We start from the raw sequence: 23,727 nt of genomic DNA, 5'->3' as shown, positions 1-23,727 counted from the left end.
TTGGTAGGCTGTGCCCTAGTGATGCCGACTTTCTAGTCCTTATGTGGAAAAGATGTCAGCTGGATGCCGGAGAGTGACTTCAGTTTGTTGACCCAGAAGGAGTGATATGAGGATATTTGGCTCATGACAGCTTATCATCTCAGTCTGGCTGGGGAAGATAAAAAAAAGGAAGGTATAGAGAAGCAAAAAATGTTCTTAAACCTCTGGGATATTGCCAGTATGCTCTCTCTGATGCATGATGTCATTTACTGAAATGACCTGTCTCATTGTAATAGATCTAAATGGAAACTTTTAGACAAGTATTATAATGGGCTTAGAAAGCAAAACATGGGCAGGTCCTGATTACTATCTGAATTTCTAGACACCCTGTATTGAAACCCATTTTTCCAAAACTACTAATTTGAATGAAATAAAACTTGCTGTGGTGAAAGGAAAAAAAAAATAGCCAAGGCCCAGAATTAGATGTTTCTGTAACTTTGTTGTATCCTTCCAGAGGAAATCTGGCTGTCCTAAAATTTGCAAATCAAATATAGGAATCAAAATGCTGAACAGAGACAGGATGTAAATATTTACTTTTCAATCCATTGAATTATTAAAAAATATTTCAGAAATGTTTGATCTGGCAAGACAAGAAACAGGACTGAAAGTCAGTCTGGTTATTTGCCGTAAGGGAAAATTGATCAGCAGCAGAGAATCCAAACCTAAGAGAATTTAGTGAGGTATTATTAATTTAGAATCTTGCCAGGAAGATGAAGTGAAAAAGCATTTCTCTCTCATTGTATCAAAAATTTCAAAAGCAAAGCAATAGATACATTGGTGAAATGTAATTTACAAGAGATTAAACTGTATAACCATGAGGGGATTGGTGGTTGATACGTGTGTATGTGTGTCTCAGACAAATGCCTAGATATTGTATTTGTGAACACCACTAAAAATATGTGTTGCAAAGAAAAGTATTCTGTGGTCTATTTAGTTTAGCTCCAGTTCCACCTTTACTAATTAGTATGATTTTAGATACTCTTATTATGTGCCTGTGGCTGTAAATTTATTTCATGCCCTTGCTTAGGAAATGCAGTCATGTGCTACATTATGTTTTGAGCAATGACGGACCACATACATTATGGCAGCTACATCAGGTAGCCTGGGTGTGTAGCGGACTGTACCCTCTAGGTTTGTGTAAGAACCTTTATGATCTTTGCACAGTGATGAAGTTGCCTAATAACACCTTTCCCAGAACACCTCCCCTTCATTAAGTGATATATGACCATATTTATTTAGCACATATTCAGTCAGGCACTTGGGGTCTGTATGTGAACAAAACAGGTGAGGATTTCTGGCCTCTTGGAGTTATATTCTAGTGGGACAAGACAAAGTAAACAATATATATAATAAATGAGAAAATCATGTGCTGTGTTGAGACATGACAAATTCTGTCAAAATATGAAGTGGTTCAGGGTAAGACCCATGGGAGCAGAGGATTGCTGAGTGGAAGGAATTTTAAAAGGGAGGTCAGGAGACACCAGCCTATGCGAGAGGGTGAGGTTTGAGCACAGACTTGACTGACACAGATGTAAGCCCAGTGTACCTCAGAGAAGAGCATCACAGGCAGAGCAAATGGCTTAGCAAAGTTCCTGAGCTGAGAGCACGGATGCTCAATTCATTCAAAGGGCAGCAAAGAGGTCCCTGGTTAAAGGAGGGGAGTGAGCTGTATTCTCAGCCTGTTTTTGTTGTTGTTGTTGATAGAACTGAGCACCACAGACTGGGTGATTTATAAAGAAAAGAGGTTTATTTAGCTCACAGTTCTGGCAGCTGGGGATTCTGAGGGCATGGCACGGGGACCTGCTTGGCATCTGGTGAGGACCATCTTGCTGTCTCATGACATGTCCAAGAGCATCACAGGGTGGGACAGAGCATGCATGCTGACTCGGGTCTCTCTCCCTCTTCATATAAAGCCACTAATGCCATTATGAGGGCTTTATCTTCTTGACCTTGTAGAATCCTAATGGCCTCCTGAAGACCCAGCATCCTAGCATGTGAATTTGGGGATTAAGATGTCAACACACGAGCTTTTGAGGCACACATCAAACTACTGGGAAGAAAAGCAGAGAAGGGAGAGACAGATGGCAATGGAATGAGGGGCGGGGCAGGTGGTGTTAGGACCTGGCAGTTATATTATGGGGACTTTGTTTTTCACTCTGTGTGAAGTTGAGTCATTGTAGTTTCTGAGCACACGATTAGTACCTGTTGTGCAAAGAAGAGCATCTCAGTGGACAAAGGTATAGATGGGGAGACATTATTTGGTTATTGCAAGAATCCAGGCTAGCACGATGGGGCTTGAACTACAGATGCATCCATGACGATGGGGAAACAGAGTATGTGGGAGACTCGATTAGCTCCAGCACTATTTTCTAGTGGTCAGATAGTACGGTGTGGGAGAAAGAAAGGAATCAAGATTGGCTCCATTTTCTTTTTTTCCCTCCTGAGAAATTGGAAAGAGAATTATGAAAAACAGGATTGGAGAAAGGTATGAATACAGTAGGTTTTGGGGAAAGAAGAGAATTTTGGTTTTGAAACTATTAAGGGGAGGGTTGAATATATGTCTGGGGTTCTGGGAGGAGGTGTAGGCAGACATTTTTTTGACATCTAGGTAACATCTACACCCATGAGGCTAAGGGAGCTGATCAAGGGGTAAAAGTAGAGAGGACAGGAGCAGAGTGAAGGATGGAGACCTGGAGAGTCTCAACTTTAAAAGATAATAGGGGACGAAAAGAACTAGCAATGGGACTTGAGATGGAGCCACCAAAGAGAAGGAAGGAAACTAAGAGAAGGTGCTTTGGGGGAGCAACGTGAGGAGAGTGGATCGAGGCCGAGTGAGAGGCCCAAGTGTCCACTGTGGCTGGTAGGTCAGGTGGTGGGAGGGCGGAGCCTGACCCCTGGCCGTAGCTGCTTGGAGTTCTTTGCTGACTGTGATGAGCAATTTGTGTTGAGGGGTAGGAGGGAAGCGTCTGACTGGAGTTGGCCCAAGAGCAGGGGTGAAGGATGTTGGAATGAGTGACGTGAATGGCCAACTTGAAGAGTGTTCATGGAAAAAGAAGCAACCACAAAAAAACAAAATAATGGAGTGAGGTCAAGAGAAAACTTCTCTTTTCCTTTTAAGATGGGGCAGATGGCAGTGTGCTGATGTAACAGGGCGCCGATAGGAATGATCCTTAGAGAGGAAAAAGGAAAGAAGTGGGGGAGGAGAACTGCTAGGGAGGTGCCGCACAGCAGACGTGCTCACTGGTGGCTCTTTCGATGGGGAAGGCACTGCAGACACCACTGGACTTGGGTCCCCACCAGGTCCCTAGGACCCTCCTATTCTCATCTCTGCTGCTCTTTCAGCTTCGCGCAGGCAGAAAGACAGAGCTGTCTGGCCTGGTGCTTACATCTGTCCCCCTCAGCGTTCCCAGCAGGGAGGAGACCCCTCTCCATGCATTCCAATGAAATCCTGCCATGGCTTCACTGGCCTGGCTCAAGGTCACCTGCCCACTCCTGAAACAGTCACTGCGACCAGGGGAGGCAATGCCGGGATTCAGGGACAGACACCAGAAAGGACTGGCAGCAATATAGGAGGCTCCATAGAGTCTTATTTTCTTCCTGTAAAAGAAGAACTACACTGGTAAAATACAAGACACAAGACAGTTGAGAAGTTCTAAATGCAGCCTAGGGGACAACACGTACCGTTGAGTGGAACCAGGCAGATTCTGGGGCCATGTTCTTTCTATTTCCTTCCATTGTTGTAATTTAATGTCAAGATCAAAGTGATCCAGGCCAACTTAGACTCTTGGGGGAATCTAGATGAAATCACCTATGGAAAAAAAAAAGTAATTATCTTAGAGGGAAGCCTTCCAATGACAGTTTTAATTAAGCCAATTATTTTCTAGAACTGGAGATGTCCTAATGGTGGCTCCGAGTGTCATTCACCTATGGTCACTTGCGTCTTGTGTCCTTGAACACCTGTGTCCTTTTACACTTTAATCTCCTGGGGAGGCACTGGATAGCTCCTCCCTGTATGAGACTGTTACATCTCCTTCACTGATAACCGCTAGAAACGGTTACCACACTGTTCTTAATATTACTAGGGGACAGATATGGCTTTTATCTGTATTTTAAGGTCCCAACCAAGAGGATTTTTTCCCCTTATATTTTCTTGAAGCTGCTAAGCCGCACCTCCCTGACCACCAGCAAATGTGGATGATATCTAGCAGGTAGGATATATGAGGTTGAAACATAATTCAGCTCACTAGGTTATTTATAATTGATCAACACTGAATTTATTATTTGAATGTGTTCTTGGGATAAAATATACCACTATGATAATTGTAATTATTCCAGGGGTATAGATGAAAAAAAGGGTAATTTTTAAAGTGACATTCTCACATAGATTAAAATAACTTTTAAAATAAGTAATTTCTCACTGACACTAAAATAATTTGCATAATATTGGGAAAATTTACTTATCTTCTCTAAATGTTTTAAAGCTTTATTTGAAGAGCTGTGAGAGCATATTTCATCTCACTAGATAATTTTTGATAATTAAGTTTAATACAATACATACGATTTCTGGTAAATTGCTTAGCATAAAATAGGCACTGGATAATTTTTAGTTTGCTTTTTTCCCCCCTCATAATTCATAGCAACTTATATTCTAGAAACAAGTTTTTTAGAAATCTGATGTTTAAAAGTGGTAGGCAACAGATCAAAAAGATGCCATCTTGGGTGGTCATTTGGTCACTGATTTTTTTCAAAGCTCAATTTTGCTATGATCACAGCTGTTTTGTTGGAGCCAGTAGCAATTAAAATTGTTTTACAACTCAAAAAGTTACAACCACCATATACTCTCAGAGCTTGCTGAATACGGGGGAAATCAATAGGCACTTAGTAGGCTTTTTAACTTTTTAATTCTCAGAGCCTCATGGCAATGTCTGAGAGTCTTATGAATGGGGAGGATTTTTATTTTTAAGTGTGAATTTTCAGACTATAATATGAAAGTTAAGGAAGGATTCCATTTGCACAGATGGATGGCACTGTTACGCCAAGTCTCAGTAACAGGCCAGGGAAGGAGAAAGAGGAGATTGGGGAGGGCAAAAGGAAGCCTGAAACATGGCGGGGTGGGCTGGGAAATGAGCCAGAGCCACAACACTCCAGTTTTCATTTTGTGGATTAAGTATCTGTAATCTTGGAATAGCTCGGGTTACACAAAAGATAGTCTCTATTTTTCTAGGTATTGGTTCACTGGGATGTTGAATATATTAGCATATTAAAAGCACATTAAGGACAAATAACATTTGACTAACAGCTGAAAGGTTTAGTTAATAAAATAAAGAATTCATTGTAGTATTCTATTTATGGTAGTTCAGAGTTTTCAATTTGCTGGAGTTGGAGTTGGCATCACTTTCTCCATGAAGAAAGTTAAACGTGTTGATTGTATGTCTCCAGAAGCCAAGATCCGTGGCCGTGGCCATGCCACCAGTGGAGGGTCACCCCAGCTGTGGTTGTGTTTGCACCCTATGCCACAGTTGTCCCTTCCTGCCATCATAATCTGGCCTATCAAAAGTCTGCCAAGACCCATGACCTATCTATCTCGCCCTTTCCATATGGCTCTTCAACCTTTGTCTTGAAATTAAAGCAAGCACACTCTATCACGCCCTTAGAGCATGTACATCTGCAGAGCCACACAGCTTAAAACCCCTCAGCAATCTTTGGATTCCCTGTGGCCGTCTTATCCTGCTGAAATTGGTTGGTAAAGCCTAGGAGCTTCTGAATTTCCATTACTTTATCAGTGTACCTTGTTAATAACATAGCTTAATTTGCATACCAGTTGTACCTTTTCACCACAGGTAAGAAATTGAAATGTTCAAGGTCAATTAACTGCAAATGTTTCAAGTGGGCCAGTGCCTTTGGAACTGTGAGGAACGCAGGGAAGAGGGAGCGGTCAGTGAGGGACTCCACTTTCTCCTGATGAGAATCGATGATCCAATTTTAACCCACTAGAATCATGCTGATTCTTTCTTCCTGGCTGTGCTTCTCTCATGTTTGCGTTTTAAATACTGGTCTGAAAAGGTGTGTGTGCTGAAATGTCAGAGAAATACTGTGAAATTCCAGATTTTTTTTTAAAACAACCTCATTACTGATTTTAGATCATTAAAATTAACTACAAAGAGCAAGAAGCAAAATAATTGGCATTTTTCTCAGAGGCATAGGATGCTATAGATAAAATTTCAAATGTAAAACTTTCAAGTACAGTCAATAGCTGTCTGGGGGCACTTCCCTAACTTCTCTTGATAAAAAAGGATAAAAATTCAGAGAGAGATACAGTGGTAGCAATAAGTGGACCAAGGATGCTTGGTTAACATCAGATCCCAGAAGAGTTTCAACTTTGAGGCTTTTGATGGGCCGTGGGGTGAAATAGTAAGGTTAGGTAGACCAATGGAAGGAAATATTCCTTCACTCACCACCCCCATCATTGCCTGCACTTCCAAGACGTGGTCCAGACATGTTCACCAGAGGGAGGGAGGTTGCCCAGTAGCTAAACCCTAAGGGTGTCTTATTCCCCTCAGCACTGTCTTTTCTATAGCTACAGGGAACTAGCAGTCCCCACTTACTCATCATGAAAATATGCCGGGTGCTGTTGTGTCCTTGTTAAGAGCCCTGTACCTCTTGCCTGTTCTGTAGGCAAGGACAAGATGTTCAATCTCTGGAACTGACTCATCTTCTATGAAAAAGGTTGCTTTGAAAATTAAATAACAGTGCTTCCCAGAGTGTCTGACACAATATACTCACATGCAGCACAAATACTAAGTTCTACTGTAGTAAATAAGTGCAGGAGGATGGATGTTGTTTCATGGTAGCCCAAGAAATGAAGAGTGGAAGACACGTTGACTCAGATTTTAAAATAAGGCTATGGGGCAGTTCCCACGGAGGGTTCAGGAACTCCCTGAGCTGCCTGTGGCAGGGCACTATTTAAGGTGCACTTCAGAGCCTTCAGGGATGACTATCATGTAGATAGCAGTCCACAGGACTGAGCCGTACCCCTCATGGACTGCAGACAGCAGTTCTAAACAAACAGCACCAACACACCTAAATTCAGCCAGCGCCCATGTCTACCCAGCAAGCTCTGTTGCCTAACATGTAAGAACATTCTACTTGTTAACCTAAACGAGGTAGCAGGTATTGGCAACCAAGAAAGCTTCATCCAGGTCACCCAAGGTTCTTCAAGGGAAAAGACAGAGAAAATTAAAAGTAAAAATTTGGTAGCAGAAATTTTGCAACGTGCATAAATATTCTGGATCTCAAAAAGAGGGAGAGCTCTGTGTGTGGAGTAGAAGACATTTTTTTGGATAATGATTTGCTTTAATAAAGAAGAAAATCTGAAAAATAGTTCTAAAGGGAGTGGTGTAAGTGATATTGGGAATTGTACCCTAATGCAAGCAGAAGTTAGTGGGATGGCACCCGTAGAAGATGTTGTTAGAATTCAGGTCAGTTCCTCTTGAGGAGTCGATTAGAGCTATACCTCAACCACTTCCTAAACTGGTCAGTCACCATGTGGGGTCACTATGCATCAACTCTTATCACACCAAAGGTAGGGGCAGAAAACTAGAGGTAGCCCCTATGTCCTAGAGTTTCCTAGAGAAATTATTCAAATTGGCCAGTCTGCAGAAAGCCTCCAAAGCCTGGCTAACCTCACCCTACCTGCTGTAATAAGCTGCTTCTTATAACTCCAACCCATTATTATCCTGTCCCCTGGTTGTAACCCCTTGTGACCCTGCCTGGCAGCCTTCTCTTGTTTGGAGTTGCAAGTAGCAAAGTGTTCTGCCTTTCGTTTATCAGAGGGTCACTGTGTTGCGTTCCACCATCAAAAGACTCTTTAAAACTTATGAGATAGTTGTCAACACAGGTGTGTCCCTGTGAGTCTTGCAGAGTTGCATGCCTCCATCATCATGGAAAACATTCACTGGGTCTCTTTGAACTGGGGTTTTACTCAAGGTTTCATAAAATAGGTCACAGATGTCAAAAATAATGCTCATATAAAATTGTATGTAAATTAATGGTAATCTCTACTGAAAGTGTCAGACCTTATTACTGGGGCCTCTTGGTGGGTGGCAAAAGAGTAGGGAAAAGAAAACATACTAATATTCCCATTTGTGATGTTATAGTGCATTTTAATAGGAATTGAATATCAGATAAATATGGATTCCAGAATGTGTCAGGTCCTACTTCATAAGTTTTGTGATGGTTATGTATTACTTACATAATCATCAATGTCAGTTTTTTAAAAAATAAACTCCCAAAGTAATTTCCCAAATTACTATATTAAACTGGAAAAATGAATCATCTTAAGAAGACAGACAGGAGTCACAGCTATAATCTGTATGTATTGGGGGGGGGGGAAGAGCACAATCCATTCTGCTCTACCCAAACCTCCTTTTGTATACACAAACTCCTGTCTTTCACTTCTGAGTGCTGAAGCTCAACTTGCTTAGAGACTTCTCTCTGGTTCTCCTTCACACAGCACTTCCCTTTCCCAGAGGGGGTGGTGGTGTGTTGGTAAACTCCTTGGGTGGATGCTTATTTGTAGAGTTGCCCATTCCCATGCTTTAAGCACCACCACCAGTAGCAACTGCAGAGACGGTCGTGTTTAACAACTGGCTTGCAAAATGGAAAATTTAACAATCACACAGGGTTGCAAGTCAGCGCCAGCCACTGCTGTACACAGCTGTTCATCTTCTTTGGTGTTATCACTCCTTGCAGGTCATCTCACCATTAGTGTTTTCATGCTGTGCTTTCATTGTGCCTCTAAGTGTCTGTCCTTCCCAGGAGAGTAGACACCCCTAAGGGCAGGACTGTTCTTTGGCCATTGTCTACCAAAGTTTAACAATGAAATTTATTTCCTGTTTAAAAAGTCTAAACATGACCAAAGGTAGTTTTCTAGTTCCTCCAGGTCTAGGCTTTCCTTTATAGCCATCCCTGAGTGAATGGATGGTCAGACAGTACCCACTCATGTGTGTTAGCAATAAGCTTGTGCCAAGTGCTGACCTGCATGTTCATTTTTCCAATGAGGCACCTAAAATGTTCAGCAAGAATCAGAGTTTTCCACAGTATGTGGGAATGAACATAACCAACATGGACTTCATCCACGTACACTAAATTCTGGATTTCTTATATTTTTCTGCAGTTATGAGAAGTTTCATATCCTGGAAGTTTGACTTTCCTAAGTTCCATAGAAGAATACAGTCTTGTTGATATTTCCACTCAGAGATTTTTAACTAATTCTTCTTTCCCAATTTGTCCTGTTTCTGTTTCCACTAAAGGAGCTGGTGGGTGGTCTCCACTTGTGTCCAACAAATACCAGTGGTTGCAGATCGACCTTGGAGAGAGAATGGAGATTACCTCTGTGGCTACCCAAGGGGGATATGGGAGCTCCAACTGGGTGACCAGCTACCTCCTGATGTTCAGCGACAGTGGCAGGAACTGGAAACAGTACCGACAGGAAGACAGCATGTGGGTATGTTTCTTAAATAAAAGCCATCGTTTCCCAGGAAAAGAGGTGCGGTCATAGCTGCAGCTGCTGCGTTGTCCATCTCTTAAGTTAAATACATACAGAATCTTCAGAATTGCTTTGAAAGTGCTTCTAAGAGAAAATAGGGCCAATATTTATCTTCTCATAAAATTCATGGCAAATTTATGGCAATACTAAAGGTAAATTCATTTCACAGGGTCCTCAGAAATTAAAAACAAGTCCTGAGAGTCCCTTTAATAGGGTGAAATCCTAAGACATAAACAAAACTTGTATAAAACCAAATTTTGTTCAATGCCGTTTTTTCACTGTCTTTATTTAAAATGAATCAAAAGGAATTTATCTCTGATAGCTCGAAGATTTCTGTAACCCAGTCTGTCTAGAACGTGAAAGCTTGCATGTGCAGTTATAGGTATGCACATATGTGCACACAGATGACAGGATTTACACCTGAACCTGTCTGTGGTCTCAAATGCCAGGTGCTATGTAGAGAGAGTGCCTGGGGTACCCCCTCTGTAAGAGGCAGGTTATGACCAAGTAGGAGGTTCTCATAGTCGGCTGATTGCACATCCCACCTGATAGAAGAGGAAGAGGGAGGCTGCTTGATAACACAGGGAGGAATTCTTAGTGTAGGAAAAAGCATTTGTCTGGATCCATGTGGGCCAGGGACAACATACTGCAATCAAAGAACTATTTTCCCCCTCTGGCTGAGCTGCTGGAACCAGAGAAAATGAGTAACTTAATGAAGCATTATTCTTAGCACGCAGATAATTTGGAAGCCTATTTGGGCACATAATGATAATTTTCTTTGACCTGTCAATTGCCTCTTTTTTGAAACTTCCTGGAACTCTGTTAGACATTATAAACTCATTGAAGAAATGGACTGCCATTTACTCACCTTTGTATCTCAAAAGCTCTTGGTGGCCATTCAGTTTGTGTTTATTGATGTAGATTCAATTGAGAAGAGGTAGCCGTACTCCTTCCTCTGGAGAGAACTGTGGGCCGGTAGAAGTTTCTTATAAGCATCTTTAAGAAGAGCTGCTTTAAAATCCAGAGAAGGTTGAAGCTGTGTATAACACTGAAAAAAATAACCCCCCCAAAAAACAACTGAATATTACGGTCGACTTAATTCCATGAGCACCATTCAAACTAGGGATAAAATAAACAGTAATTATGAGCCAATAACAATGAACGCTTAATGAGGTATTTATTTTAACAAGGTGTCTGGGTTATCTTTTACTCTTTTTCTAAATTAAGCATTGGATTTTTCAACTGGATGAGTAGTGGCTATTGCCTGCTAATATTTTGCTGTGTTAATTAAAAGGTATAGTTTTGATTTTCTTAAAGCGAGAGATCGGCCACAAAAATGAATGTGTTTCTGTTTGTCAGGCTGTGGACAGCCAAGCCTAGGTTTTGCCATTGCCTTTTTTTGTTTTGTTTTACTTTATTAAAGAGGAGGGGTTCAGGGTGAAATAGTGGCATGAGTGATGTCCTTACTAATCCACACCAATGAAAGCAAAGGCGTGGCTTCTCTCCCATGCTGTTCAGGTGACACTGTTTCTTAGACTGTGCTGTGATTTGTAGGTTTATTCATTATTGTCCTTTCTTGAGTGTGAGTTTCCTGTAAATAAAGACTATATCTCCCTACTTTTATTTTAGCATCCCCAAAGTGTACCCGTGCCTGGCATGTTGCAGACAAATACTAAATGTGGAATGAATGAGTAAGGAAATGAATGAGTGAATGAATGAATGGCTAAATGAAGCGTGCTTTCTTATAGGACACTCCTACCCTATCTACACTGACACCCTTCTGCCCCTATCAGCTCTTCCTGTGTGTGTGTGTGTTGTACTGGTTCGATAGTGTTAGGATGATGGTGGTTTTCTTTCACTTATGCATCTTGTACTTTTTTATGGGGTCGTTTATTCCCCCTTCTCATCTACATTAGCATTTCTGTCACCCAACGTCTAGGGTGGTACATGATGCTTTTATTTCAGTAAATTAGTGAAAGAACAATAAATGAAGGAATAGAGCTGAATATGTTGCTCTCCTAATCTATGTCTATCTTTGTATGACTTTCTGGGAGATAGTGAAAGAATTCATGTGAATGCCATGGAAGAGATAAGGCACACAAGAACAAAGTAGAGAAATATGTAGAAGAGCATGCAAATATTGTTTTTTTCATTTAAGATTATACCTTCATTTTTTAAAAAATTCTTTTTAGTTTTATGTGACAGTGGAATATATTTTGGCAATTATACGTACATAGACTATAACTTTTATTCTATTTAGGATCCTACTCTGTGGTTGTCCATGATGTGGCGTTACCCTGGTCATGTATTCAAACACAAGACTAGGAAAGTTATGATTGATTGATTCTACGGTCTTTATTATTCTCCTCCACCCTCCCTTCCCTTCATTTCCCTTTGTCTAATCCAATGGATTTCTATCATTCCTGTCCCCAACCTTCCTTGTTTTGGGTTAGCATCCACAAATCAGACAGAACAGTTGGCCTTCGGGTTTTTGGAATTGGCTTATTTCACTTAGCATATCCTCCAGTTCCATCTATTTACTGGCAAATGCCATAATTTCATTCTTCTTTATGGGTGAATAATATCCCATTGCTGTGTGTGTGTGTGTGTGTGTGTGTGTGTGTGAGAGAGAGAGAGAGAGACTGAAGGACACCTGGGTTGTTTCCATAGCTTGGCTATTGTGAGTTGAGCTGCTATAAACATGGATGTGGCTACATCACTGCAGTATGCTGTTTTTAAGTCCTTAGGGTATAGACCTAGGAATTGGATAACTGGGTCAATTGATAGTTCCATTCCAAGTTTTCTAAAGAATCTCCATACTGATTTCCAGAGTGGTTGCCCTAATTTGCAGTCCACCAACAATATATGAGAGTACCTTTCTCCCTACATCCTCACCAACATTTATTGTTGCTTGTATTCTTGATAATTGCCATTCTGATTGGAGTGAGATGGAATCTCAGTGTAGTTTTAATCTGCATTTCTCTAATTGTTAGTGATATTGAACATTTTTTTCATACATTATTTGACCTTTCGTATTTCTTCTTCTCTGAAGTGTTTTGTGCAGTTCCTTTGCCCATTTATTGATTAAGTTATTTATAGTAAGTTTTTTTAAGCTTTTGTATATCCTAGAAATTAATGCCTTATCTGAAGTACTGGTGGTGAAGATTTTCTCCCATTCTGTAAACTCTCTCTTCATGTTGTTGATTGTTTCATTTGCTAAGAAGAAGGTTTTTAGTTTGAATCCATCCCATTTATTGATTCTTTATTTTACTTCTTTTGCTTTAGAGTTGGGCCTATTTTTTCATCTGGTAAGTGCAGGGTCTCTGGTCTAATGCCTAGGTCTTTGATCTACTTAGGGTTCAGTTTTGTGCAGGATGAGAGATAGGGATTTAATTTCATTTGGTTACATATGAATTTCCAGTTTTCCCAGAACCATTTTTTGAAGAGGCTATCTTTTCTCCAATGTACGTTTATGGCACCTTTGTCTAGGATGAGATAACTATATTTATGTGGGTGTGTCTCTGTGTCTTCTCTTCTGTTCCATTGGTCCTCATGTCTGTTTTGGTGCCAATATCTTGCTATATTTGTTACTATAAGAATATGCAAAAATTAAATGTGGACTCCTAAAATTTTGGTAATGTACAGAATATGGAGGGAGGGTGGAATAGACTGAATTTGTCGAAGAAGTAGACCTTGAGGAAAACATGATGATTTAGAGTTTTGGAAGGATTAAGGAAAATATTTCACAAAGCTGGAGAAGTGTGACCAAAACCATGGGTTCAGGAGATACCTAAAGATACTGTTTCCTGTGTGATAACCAGTGAGACTTCTGGTCGGTTGGGTTTGTCAGGTTTGAGAAGGACTGCATGATGGTATTTGATATGATAAAGAAAGCCAAGGAATAACTTTGAAAATCAAGATCAAAATTAAGGTAGTGCCGCAGGTACCATGACCACCCCTAGTGTGGGTGAGGTTATGGAACTGATAAAACAACCCCCAAATCTCTAAATCATACACATATTCTCTGTATATATTTGTGTAAATACATATATTTGTATATAAATATTTTACTTATATATTTGTAGATATATTTCCTGTTACATATTTCTATATTTATGCTCATATATGTGTGTATATATATATATATTTATGTTTGTATATTTGTATTTATGTCCTGTTCATCCCAGGTGGGGACAGAGGTCTAGTCTATTCCATAGTCATTCTGGGCTCACTCTGAGGGAAGCTCCCTCTCTGTGATTCTGTAGTTGCCAACACAGAAAATGTGACACATGGCAAATTATGTTGGGGTCTTAACTTTTGACCTGGAACAACACAGATCACTTCCATTTGAATTATTATTTTTTAACTCAAAGAAAAATCTTGAATTGATGTACATAAAGAGGGACATAACCCTTAGTCATGTTTTACAAATATGTATTTCCTAACTTGTATTTGCCCAGTTTTTCTAGATATTATGGGATGTATACCAATTATACAAAATATGCCAATTTCCTTTAAGAGTGTCACAGTCTACTTCAGACTATCCAAGTAAATCTATAAAAGAGAGTTAGGAAACACATCAGGCATTTTACTACTATCTGATAGAGAAAGAGTATGCGATAGGCAAGTGTTGTCAGCTTAGAAACAATGAACTTGGCAGAAGGATCGTGGTAAGGACCCTTCATCTCATTCCATCTGACGTCAGGCACCAGAGAGAACAGTGCCATATATGTACCTGAAAGGATTAATAAAATGCTCTACTGCTTCTTAAAAATAATCTTTAAAAGAAAAAGTATTTTATTTATTATCTATGCAGACCACTTAATGGAAATGTGAATCATAGGTGTATGATATTAAAAAAAATACATTAAGACTTTTCTTCAGAATAAAATTTATAGCCTAAAGTTCATAAAATGTAATTTATACAAAGTGCTCTGCTGGATGGTGAATAAATATTGTATGAAAATTTAGAAAATGAGAGCCACTAAAATTGTTCCTCTGAAAGTGAAGACAAAATAAAAATCCCTCAACATCTAAGACGAAAAGACTCTTTTGAGCCAGTTTATTGTAAGTGATTGGAAAAGTAAATGTAAGGTGTAATTTTCGCTCATTTAAGAACAATTGCTTGAAATATCGTGAAGCCAACATCTTAGAAGAAATTATTTTAAGTAGATCGACGTGTGCAAGAACTTTACAGCCAAATTCTCCTGATTCTCTCCAATAAACACACAAGGCTCTTTTATCCTGTAGACTAGAAAGGCAAGGAATAGGGCAGTGCCAACCTTATAAATTATTTAAGTGAAAACGAGATTGTTAAACACAACAATGTTTTTTTTTTTTGATGAATTTCAGTTGTATATGCTTCCCCCCCCCCACCCACCAAATGAAAGCTTATATTGCATTTCTGAGTACCTCTTTGTTTCTGGTTTTTCTTTCTTTTTTTTTTTTTTTTTTGACCCGAAGTGTCTAATGTCATGGTTCTGGGTTTGGCTGGCGAAAGACTTGGAGACCTTGTGACATAGTGTAGTCAATTAGATAGAAGTACCACCTGTCACCAAATATTCAGGTCAGTGTTATCACTGAGAAAGATTGAGTTGTCAACTCTGTAAGCCAGACAAGATGTAAGCACTACCTGCAGATTTTTAGCATGCATTTGTTTTAAGTCAAATAACCAAATATCCAGGGAGTTAAGTGGAAAACTGGGAAGACAGATCTGTAAGGGAGATTTGCAGTAAGGGAGGTGGATTCCCCCTCCTCGTAGGTGGCATTTTTCCTAGCTCTCTTCATGTTGAGCCCTTATTCTAGTGACCTAAGCCTACAAAAACATCTGCGGTGATATAAAGTACAACAGTACGAATGCCATGTATGTCAACATGTCAAATTGTCAAGCTTAAGGCAGAACTTGGCCAGTGCCTAGGGAGTACCTTACGCTGCTTCTGCCTTTCAAGATACTAATCCCCCAAAGATATTTTTCATCAAAGTCTACATTATTAGCTTCTATCCTCAGGAATTTCCCTGTTTATATTTGTTTAACTATGAGTTCTCCACCCTTTGAAAACGATTAACTTGTAATGCATGATTAAAAGATGACTGCATTTTAGCTAAGTGTGGTGGTGCACGCCTGAAATCCTAGCAGTTCTGGAGGCTGAGGCTGGAGAATTGCAGATTCGAATCCAACCTCAGCAACTTAGCATGGCTGTAAGCAACCTAGTGAGACCCTGTTTCAAAATTTAAAAAATAAAATAAAAAGGGCTGGGGATGTGGCTCAGTGGTTAAGCACCCCTGGGTTCAATCCCTAGTACTGCCCCCACTCCAAAAAAAAAAGAAGGACTGCATTTTAAAAATTGGGGTAAGAACACTTAAAATGAAATATAGCCTCTTAACAAAATTTTAAGCATATAAGACAATAGTGTTAATTCTAGGCATGATATTGTGTGTGGTTCTCTAGGACTCAATCCCCTGTGTAGCTAGAATATGATACATGTTGAAAGGTGACCCTGTGTTTTACTGTCCCTCTAGCATTCGACTCTGTGCTTATGTGAGGTCATGTGTATTTGTCCTTCTCTGGTTGGCTTATTTCACTTAAAATAAACTCCTCAAGGTTCATCCATGGTGTCCCTTATTGGTTCAGTTTCCTTCCTTTTTAGAGGCTGAATCACATTCCATAGTGTGTGTGTGTGTGTGTGTGTGTGTGTGTGTGTGTCTCCCATTTTCTTTATTCATTTGTGTATGAGCCGTTACGTTGTTTCCATGTCTTGACTATTGTGAATATTGCTGCAATCAATGTGGCAGTATAAATATCTCTTTGAGATCCTGATTTCAGTATTTATTTTTGGGATAAATACCAGTGAATAGGATTGCTGGACCATATGATATTTCAGATTTTTTGAGAAACTTGCATACTGTGTACTGTTTTCTGTAATTGCTCTTGCTATTTTTTTTTTCTTTTTGGGACTGGGGATTGAACTCAGGGGCACTTGACCACTAAGCCATGTCCAAACAGCCCTATTTTGTATTTATTTAGAGACAGCGTCTCACTGAGTTGCTTAGTACCTCACTTTTGCTGAGGCTGGCTTTGAACCTGTGATCCTCCTGTCTCAGCCTCCCAAGCTTGCTGGGATTACAGGCATGTGCCACTGTGCCTGGCTTTTGCTATTTAAAAAACGTAACAGTGTATGAGGGTTCCAGTAGATAGCTTAACTTGTGTGAGTTGATATTTTTTTGGTTTTGGCTTGTATTTCCCTGATGATCAATGTTGTTGAGCATCTTTTCATATGCCTGTTGGCTCTTTTTGGTATTGAAAAAATGCTTTATATGTTTGTTTTATTTTTGTAATGTATTTAGTTTCCATATACCAGTGATGAACTTTATCCAAGAAGGGATTTTTAATCTATTTTTTATTAGTTTCTTTTAGTTATACATAATATTAGGGTTCATTTTGACATAATTATAAAAGCATGGAATAAAATTTGCTCCAGTTCAGTTTTCAGTACTTTATCTTTTCTCCTTCTCTCTCCTCCTGTTCCAAGAAGGAATTTAAAAAATCTCATTTATAATAGTATCAAAAAGAATAAAATGCTTTGAGATAAATTTAACCAAGAGCTATATACAGAGAGCTACAAAATATTGCTAAAAATTAATGAATAGAATTTAATGAATACAAATTAATAAATAGAAATATTTTTCTGTGATCATGTATTTAAATTTTTAGTATTATTAAAATGTCCATACTACCCAAGCAATCAATAGATTCAAAATAATCTGTATCAATCTCCCAAATGCATATTTTTTAAAGAAGTAGGAATAAACCCTGAAATTTAAAGTCAAAGGACCCATATCAACAAAAATGATATTAAGAACAAAGGTGGAGGCATCACATATACTGATTTCAAAACACAATTCAAAGCTCCAGTAATGAAAATAGTATTGTATTGGTGTTAAATCAGACCAGTGGAATAGAATAGAACCCGGGAGTGAACCCACCTATATATGGTCAGCTGATCCTCACAAGGTTGCCAAGAACATGTGATGGGGAAATTGGAAAGTGGATACCCATATGAAAATGATGAAATTGGGCCCTCACCTTGCACCATCTACCAAAATCAAGTTGAAATGAATTAAAGACTTACACATGAGGATCTATAACTATAAAAATAGTTAAAAGAAAATACAGGGGGAAATTTTATGACCTTGCTCTTGGTAATGCATGAATTTCTCTTTTCTTTTTTCTGGAAATGACATTAAAAGCAAAAGCACCCCCCCAAAAAAATCCAAAAACAAACAAACAAACAAAAGACCCCACTACCACTACCACCACCAACAAAAACCCATAGAGATAAGTGGGACTGCACTAAAAACCTTCTGCACAGCAAAGGAAGCAATTAATGTAATGAAAAGACATACTTCAGAAGGGGAGAAAATATTTGGACCCCATATACCTGGTAATGTGTTAATATATACTGACATTTGAGTTTCTAATATGTCATCCACCATGAATCAGAGCAGTTAGCTAGGCACCTTCTCTACCCAGTGTGTCCCCTCTGTCACATGCCATATCAGTCCCTTCTCATAAACTTCTACTGGACACACATGTGTTGGGGCTTTAAATCAATACATAATATACAAGAAAATACTTGTGAACTCCTTTGAGCTGTAGGCAAACATGCATAGCAATATAGGATAGACGTAGGTGAGACTGTCTTATGTTCTTAAACTTGACCTGTCTCTAGGGAGGAAAGTGAAACTTGTTTGGAGGGAGAGATTAGAAATAGCAGGAGGTTTGATTTGGTGCCTCCTGCAAATGTATATCCTCATCAAGATCATCCTCAAATTATTGATCAGAGAGCAACATGCTTTACAAACGCATTATGAGTTTCTCTCCCATTCGACTGTGTGACAGCTCCGTGACAACAGCATTGTCCCTTTTCCTCCATGCCCTCTTATCGTGGTTGTGATGGGAGGTCTCAGATGCCTGCTTTCAGGGTTTTCTATTCTCTAGTCCCTGGAGTCTACATTTGGCGTCGCCTTTCTTGGGAGCAATTCTGACCCTCTGAAGTATTTCTTCATTGTTATATTTGACCCAGGCAAAACTAAACCTTAGGCTTGCTCTCCTAGTTTTCCATCCTGAATTTTCAAACTTATCAAGCATAATTCAGTTTTAGAAGAGGATAGAAAAATATATAAAGCTACAAAGGAAAGGCTAAGATTTGGAATTGATATAATCATATTCTTTAAGGGTCCAAGAGAATCATCTGATTGTTATTTTAAAAGCAATAATTTAATAGTGTCCCTAATAAAAAAAATTTAAAATCTCTAATTTGTCTTCCTATAGATAAATAACTAGGTAGATAATATAAAAGGACTACATATTCCACTTCTAACTGAACAACAACAAAACATCAAGGAAATAATTTGAATAAATATCAAGGAAAAAACTTAATAGGAATGTACAAGATATGAAAAAGAAATACGTAGAATTTTACTAGCAAATATAAGAGACAACTTGATTAAATGCAAGAACATACCTGTTTTTGAAGACAAGATAGTACTTATAAAGCTACTCATTCTACCTGATCTAACCTCCAAAATGAGATCATTCAAATTTCATACAGAAAGAAATATATGTGAGAAAATGAGTAAGCTAATTGGCAAAAGAATAGTAGTAAGGAGAATAGACATTTTAAGAAAATATTATGTGTATGTCTTTTTCTTTTTTTCTTTTTGGTATTGGGGATTAGACCCAAGGGCACTTTACCACTGAGCTATCTCTATAGCCATACTTGCTTTTTGTTTTGAGACAGGGTCTTGCTAAGTTGCTCAGGAGCCTTGCTAAATTGCTGAGGCTGGCCTTGACCTTGCAGTACTCCTGCCTCAGCCTGGGATTACAGGTGTGTGCCTCTAGGCATGACTTTTTATATGCATTTCTTAATTAAAACATATTGATATTGTTATATTAAAACATAGTGGAAGAAAGAGTAGAACATTAATTCTAAGTCCAAATACACTTAAAGTATTTGGGTATGGTAGATGTGGCATTGAAAATATATAAGAATATATTAGTCATTATGGGCCTCAGCAAATTGTAGCCCTTTAGGAAAATAAATAAGCTTTTTGTATCAACATAGATTCTAGATTAATTGAATATTTAAAAAAATTCAGATATGGAAGGAAAGTATTAACAGAAAATATAGGGCAATGTAAAGGTAAACATACAATATTAGAATGGGCCTTTCTGATAATTAGCGAGAGAACTAAACCAAGATGCCACAAAGGAATAAAAACAAAAAGAAAAATTAGATAATATTTACAAATTCACATGAAAAATTGCATAAAAGACTACAAAAGAAAGAATATAGATTGGGAAATATTGTTAGTCTATGTGCTAGCAATACCCACCTCCATTCACTCAAAACAGATCATGAGTTAAGGTTGACATCCCCACTGACTGATGGAATAGGCTTCATTTATTTGCAAGTTCACTTAGATTTACAAAAGGAGTAGGACACAACACACACAGCACAGCATGATGGATGCCCAGCAATGCTGAATTGCTTCTGAGTATCCCACTGGCTTCAGTCAGGATAAACATGGTCACAAGGGACAAGACTGGGTGGGTGTGGCCACCGCAGGTGAGAAGAGCCATCAGCTCCGGCCGCCATCCCTGGGCTTCTACCTTGGTCACAGCTTAACTCATCAAGGACACTTGCCAACTTTGTTCTCCAGAGTAGCTGCATCTCATTAATCCCTGATTGCTTGTTAATTCCAGGTTTTGTCGGTGGTTCCTAAATTTTACTGTACTTTCAAATTTCGATGCCTGGGGAGATTGTCTAGAGGTGGGAACCCAGGTATTGGGATTTAAAAAAAAAATATTCCCAGGTGACTCCCATTTGTAGCAAAGCAATGGAAAACTTCAGGTTACTCAACAAACTTGACAAGCAGGTACAGATTCTTAGTTCAGTACAAAACATCAGCAGGATGTTGATCAGCTTAGATCCAGGATGCTCCTGTGCATTCCCTAAATCAATATCACAAAAAAGATTTGGCTAAAGACCAAGACTGGGAGAAAAAGCTGTAGACCAAATGTTCACCCTATCCTTCCAATGACAAAAGCTCAATTTCCTTAATATCTAAGGAATATTAGATGCAGTAGTCACTAGCCATATAGGGTATTTTAAATTAAGTTAATTAAGTGAAATAAAAATAAAAATTAATCTGGGGTTGTAGCTCAGAGATAGAGACCTGTTTAGCATGTGGGAGGCCCTGGGTTCGATCCCCAGCACTAAATAAATGATAAACAAATGAATAAAGTTCTTCAGTTCATGTGTTTGAAGTACCCAATAGCTATGTTAGATCCGTGATTACTATATTAATGCAGTAATAGGACATTTCTGTCATCACAGAAAATTTTGTATGACACAGGTAAAAAAACAGCATAAAGTTAGTGATAAAAATAAGGCTTTAATTTATTTTTTTAAAGAGGCAAAATGTAAATGGGCAGTTCATAGAAAGGAAAAAATGACACATAAATATACAAAAGTATCTTCATCCTTATTCTAAACACTTCCTGAAACACTGGAATAAATGAGAGTATTTAAAACTATGGTACTGTCTAAGACATTATTTCCCAAATTGTGCAAATCACAAAGTAACAGTTATGCATTTAATATAATGCCTTTTCTTTGAATTGTTTTGAACTACTACATCAAACCCTACTGGTTAACTCAGGACACAGCTAAATAATAGCAAAATGATCTTGGTCCTATCCACCAGCATTAGCTCATTGACTTGAGTAAATTCTTGTACCTCCTCACAGTGGAATAGTGCCTGGCCATCAGAGGAGATGGTGTGAGAAAACATAGGTGTTCTGGAGAGGATTCCAAAATGGATGCAAAAAATTTGAAGTGAGCTGTCATTTGATAATAAAATATGAATCTTGAGTGAAGAGGAAGTCCCTTGGGGGGGACAATAGGAGAAGTATAGGTGTTTATTGCAAGAATACGCAAAGATTGGATTGATATAAGGTTTCAAAAGGAAGAATGAAAGCTACAGGTGAAAGAAACAAGGAATAATAGAGTTGAATGGATAGGAAATCATAAAAGTATTGGGTAGTTAAGGAAAATAGATTGCATTAGTCAGGCAGCTCCAGAAAAACGGAGCCAAAAAGATTCTATATAATCATCTTATTGATAAGATTATTATTGCTATATGAAATCACTAGTCTTAAATAAATAATGCTTATTATTTATTAACAAGATCATTTATAACATTTCATATAATATAAAGTATATAATAAATAATGCTTATTATTAAACAGGATTATCTAAAGTATAATATTATTTTATGTAAGATTCTAACATATGTATGATCTTATAAATCAATACTGGGAATTGGCCTTATACAGGCCAAACAGTGCTGTAATCCGTTGTCTCCCAGCTGGAGAGGCAGGGAAGCCAGTGGTGTCATTCAGGCAGAGTCTGAAGGCCCCAGGACCAGGAACGTGCACAGGCAGAAGAGGGAAGCTGAAGTTCAAGGAGAGAGAGGAGTTTCCACCCCTGGGTCTTTTTGCTCTGTCTCTAGGTGAGTGAGATGATCTCTCCTCACAATGGGCAAGGCAGAGCTTATCTCTGTCTGCAGACGCAAATGCCAGTCTCTTCTGGAAACACAGATTATACCAGCTTTCTGGGTTCCTGCTGGCCCAAAGTGACACATAAAATTAAGTATTATGTAGGTAATAAGAGATCTCCTACTTGTCATAAGATAATATCCTGTAACTTATTGATAGTCAGAAGCATTTGGAAGTTATCGGTATGAAGCACCATATATTATTTTTTAGAATTTTGGTGGAAATTTATAGATACTCATACATACAGCATGGCATCTGATCTTTGACTACGTTATGACAGAGTAGGAAAAAAGAAGACCTTAGTTCTAGTTCTAAATTGTTCTCTGAATCAGTGCCCAGTCAGAGAACCAGAAATTACCTTGGGCATCTGAAACTGGGAAGTCATTATAGGAAATTGGTCACAGGCGATGAAAAAGAGGGGCAGGAAAATGTGAGATGAGTCAATTCAGAATTTAGTAGCATCAGGAAGCTACTAGGAATTCTAAACTGGAGGGATCCTGAGGAGGGGGCCTTTCCAGAGCCCAGTTCCTGGTATCGTCCAGCTAGAACTAGAAGCAGGGCAAGCGCTGTCCAGGAGGGGGTTGAGGGAGCCGGGGATGCCTGAGGCAGAGGAATAGTGGGGAGAAATACCCTGGCCCTCCCCTCCTTTCACCTGGAGGGCCCCTGGCACCACAGCCTGGGATATTCAGTCCACGTCACTCAGCTCCCAGTGTTTTAGATCAGGGCAGGGAAGGGGTGGGCCTGGTTCTGAGTGAAACAGGAAAATGACCAGGGAAGCCCGAAGAAGGTATTTACTAAAGTCACATATCTGTGAGCTGCTGCTTCTTCCTCCTCCTCCTCCTTTTCTTCTTCTTCTCCTTCCTCCTCCTCCTCTTCCTCCTACTCCTCCTCTTCCTCATCCCTCCTCCTCCTCCTCTTCTTCTTTTTGTTAACATGGAACTTCCTTCACACACACATACACACACACACACATTAGCACATTTTAATTTTTAATTGACATAATAATTGTATGCATTTGGGGGACACAGTGTGACATTTCACTGCATGTGTACAATATATGAGGATCCAATCAGGTTTGAGCTTCGTTTTCTTTGCTGATAGAATGAGGGTGCAGGGAGAATCCAAGTACCGACGTAGAGAGCTCTCTCATCCACCTTCAGTTTTAGAATTGCGTGTTTCCCCACCAAACCATAGAGAAGGCAGTTTAATATTTGAAAGTGGGGACTTAAGATCTTCAGTTCCCACCGACATTCTTGCTAACTAAAGTCACTCGTGTAGTTTTACTTCTAGCTTTCTTCCCTCTTGCTAAAGTTCATTTAGCAAGAACAGTCTTTTTTGTGCACTGTAAGAAGGGAATCCAGGAAGAAGATTGAACCATTGGTTTAGGGTTATATTTTAACACATAATCTACTTTAAGTAAGCCGAATGAGGTTATCCTCAATAAATTATGAAATCAATCCTTTGGTATTTATCAAAACATGTACTGTAGGGCTGGGGCTTAGCTCAGTGGCAGACTCTT

At 39.1% G+C, this 23,727-nt stretch overlaps 1 protein-coding gene across 1 annotated transcript in view; it reads left to right on the top strand.

Annotated features, from left to right (window-relative positions):
* Cntnap4 (contactin associated protein family member 4) overlaps positions 1-23,727 on the top strand; it is a 240,075-nt gene that overhangs the window by 62,613 nt on the left and 153,735 nt on the right. The window contains exon 3 of the mRNA XM_015496327.2: positions 9,351-9,544. Coding sequence (XP_015351813.1) covers positions 9,351-9,544 — 194 coding nt within the window. The remainder of the gene's footprint in view (positions 1-9,350; positions 9,545-23,727) is intronic.

This window comes from Marmota marmota, unplaced genomic scaffold, assembly GCF_001458135.2.
Source record: "Marmota marmota marmota unplaced genomic scaffold, marMar, whole genome shotgun sequence".
Classification (NCBI taxonomy): Eukaryota; Metazoa; Chordata; class Mammalia; order Rodentia; family Sciuridae; genus Marmota; species Marmota marmota.
The sequence above is the reverse complement of the archived record's forward strand: the minus strand, read 5'-3'. Positions and strand labels throughout refer to the sequence as shown.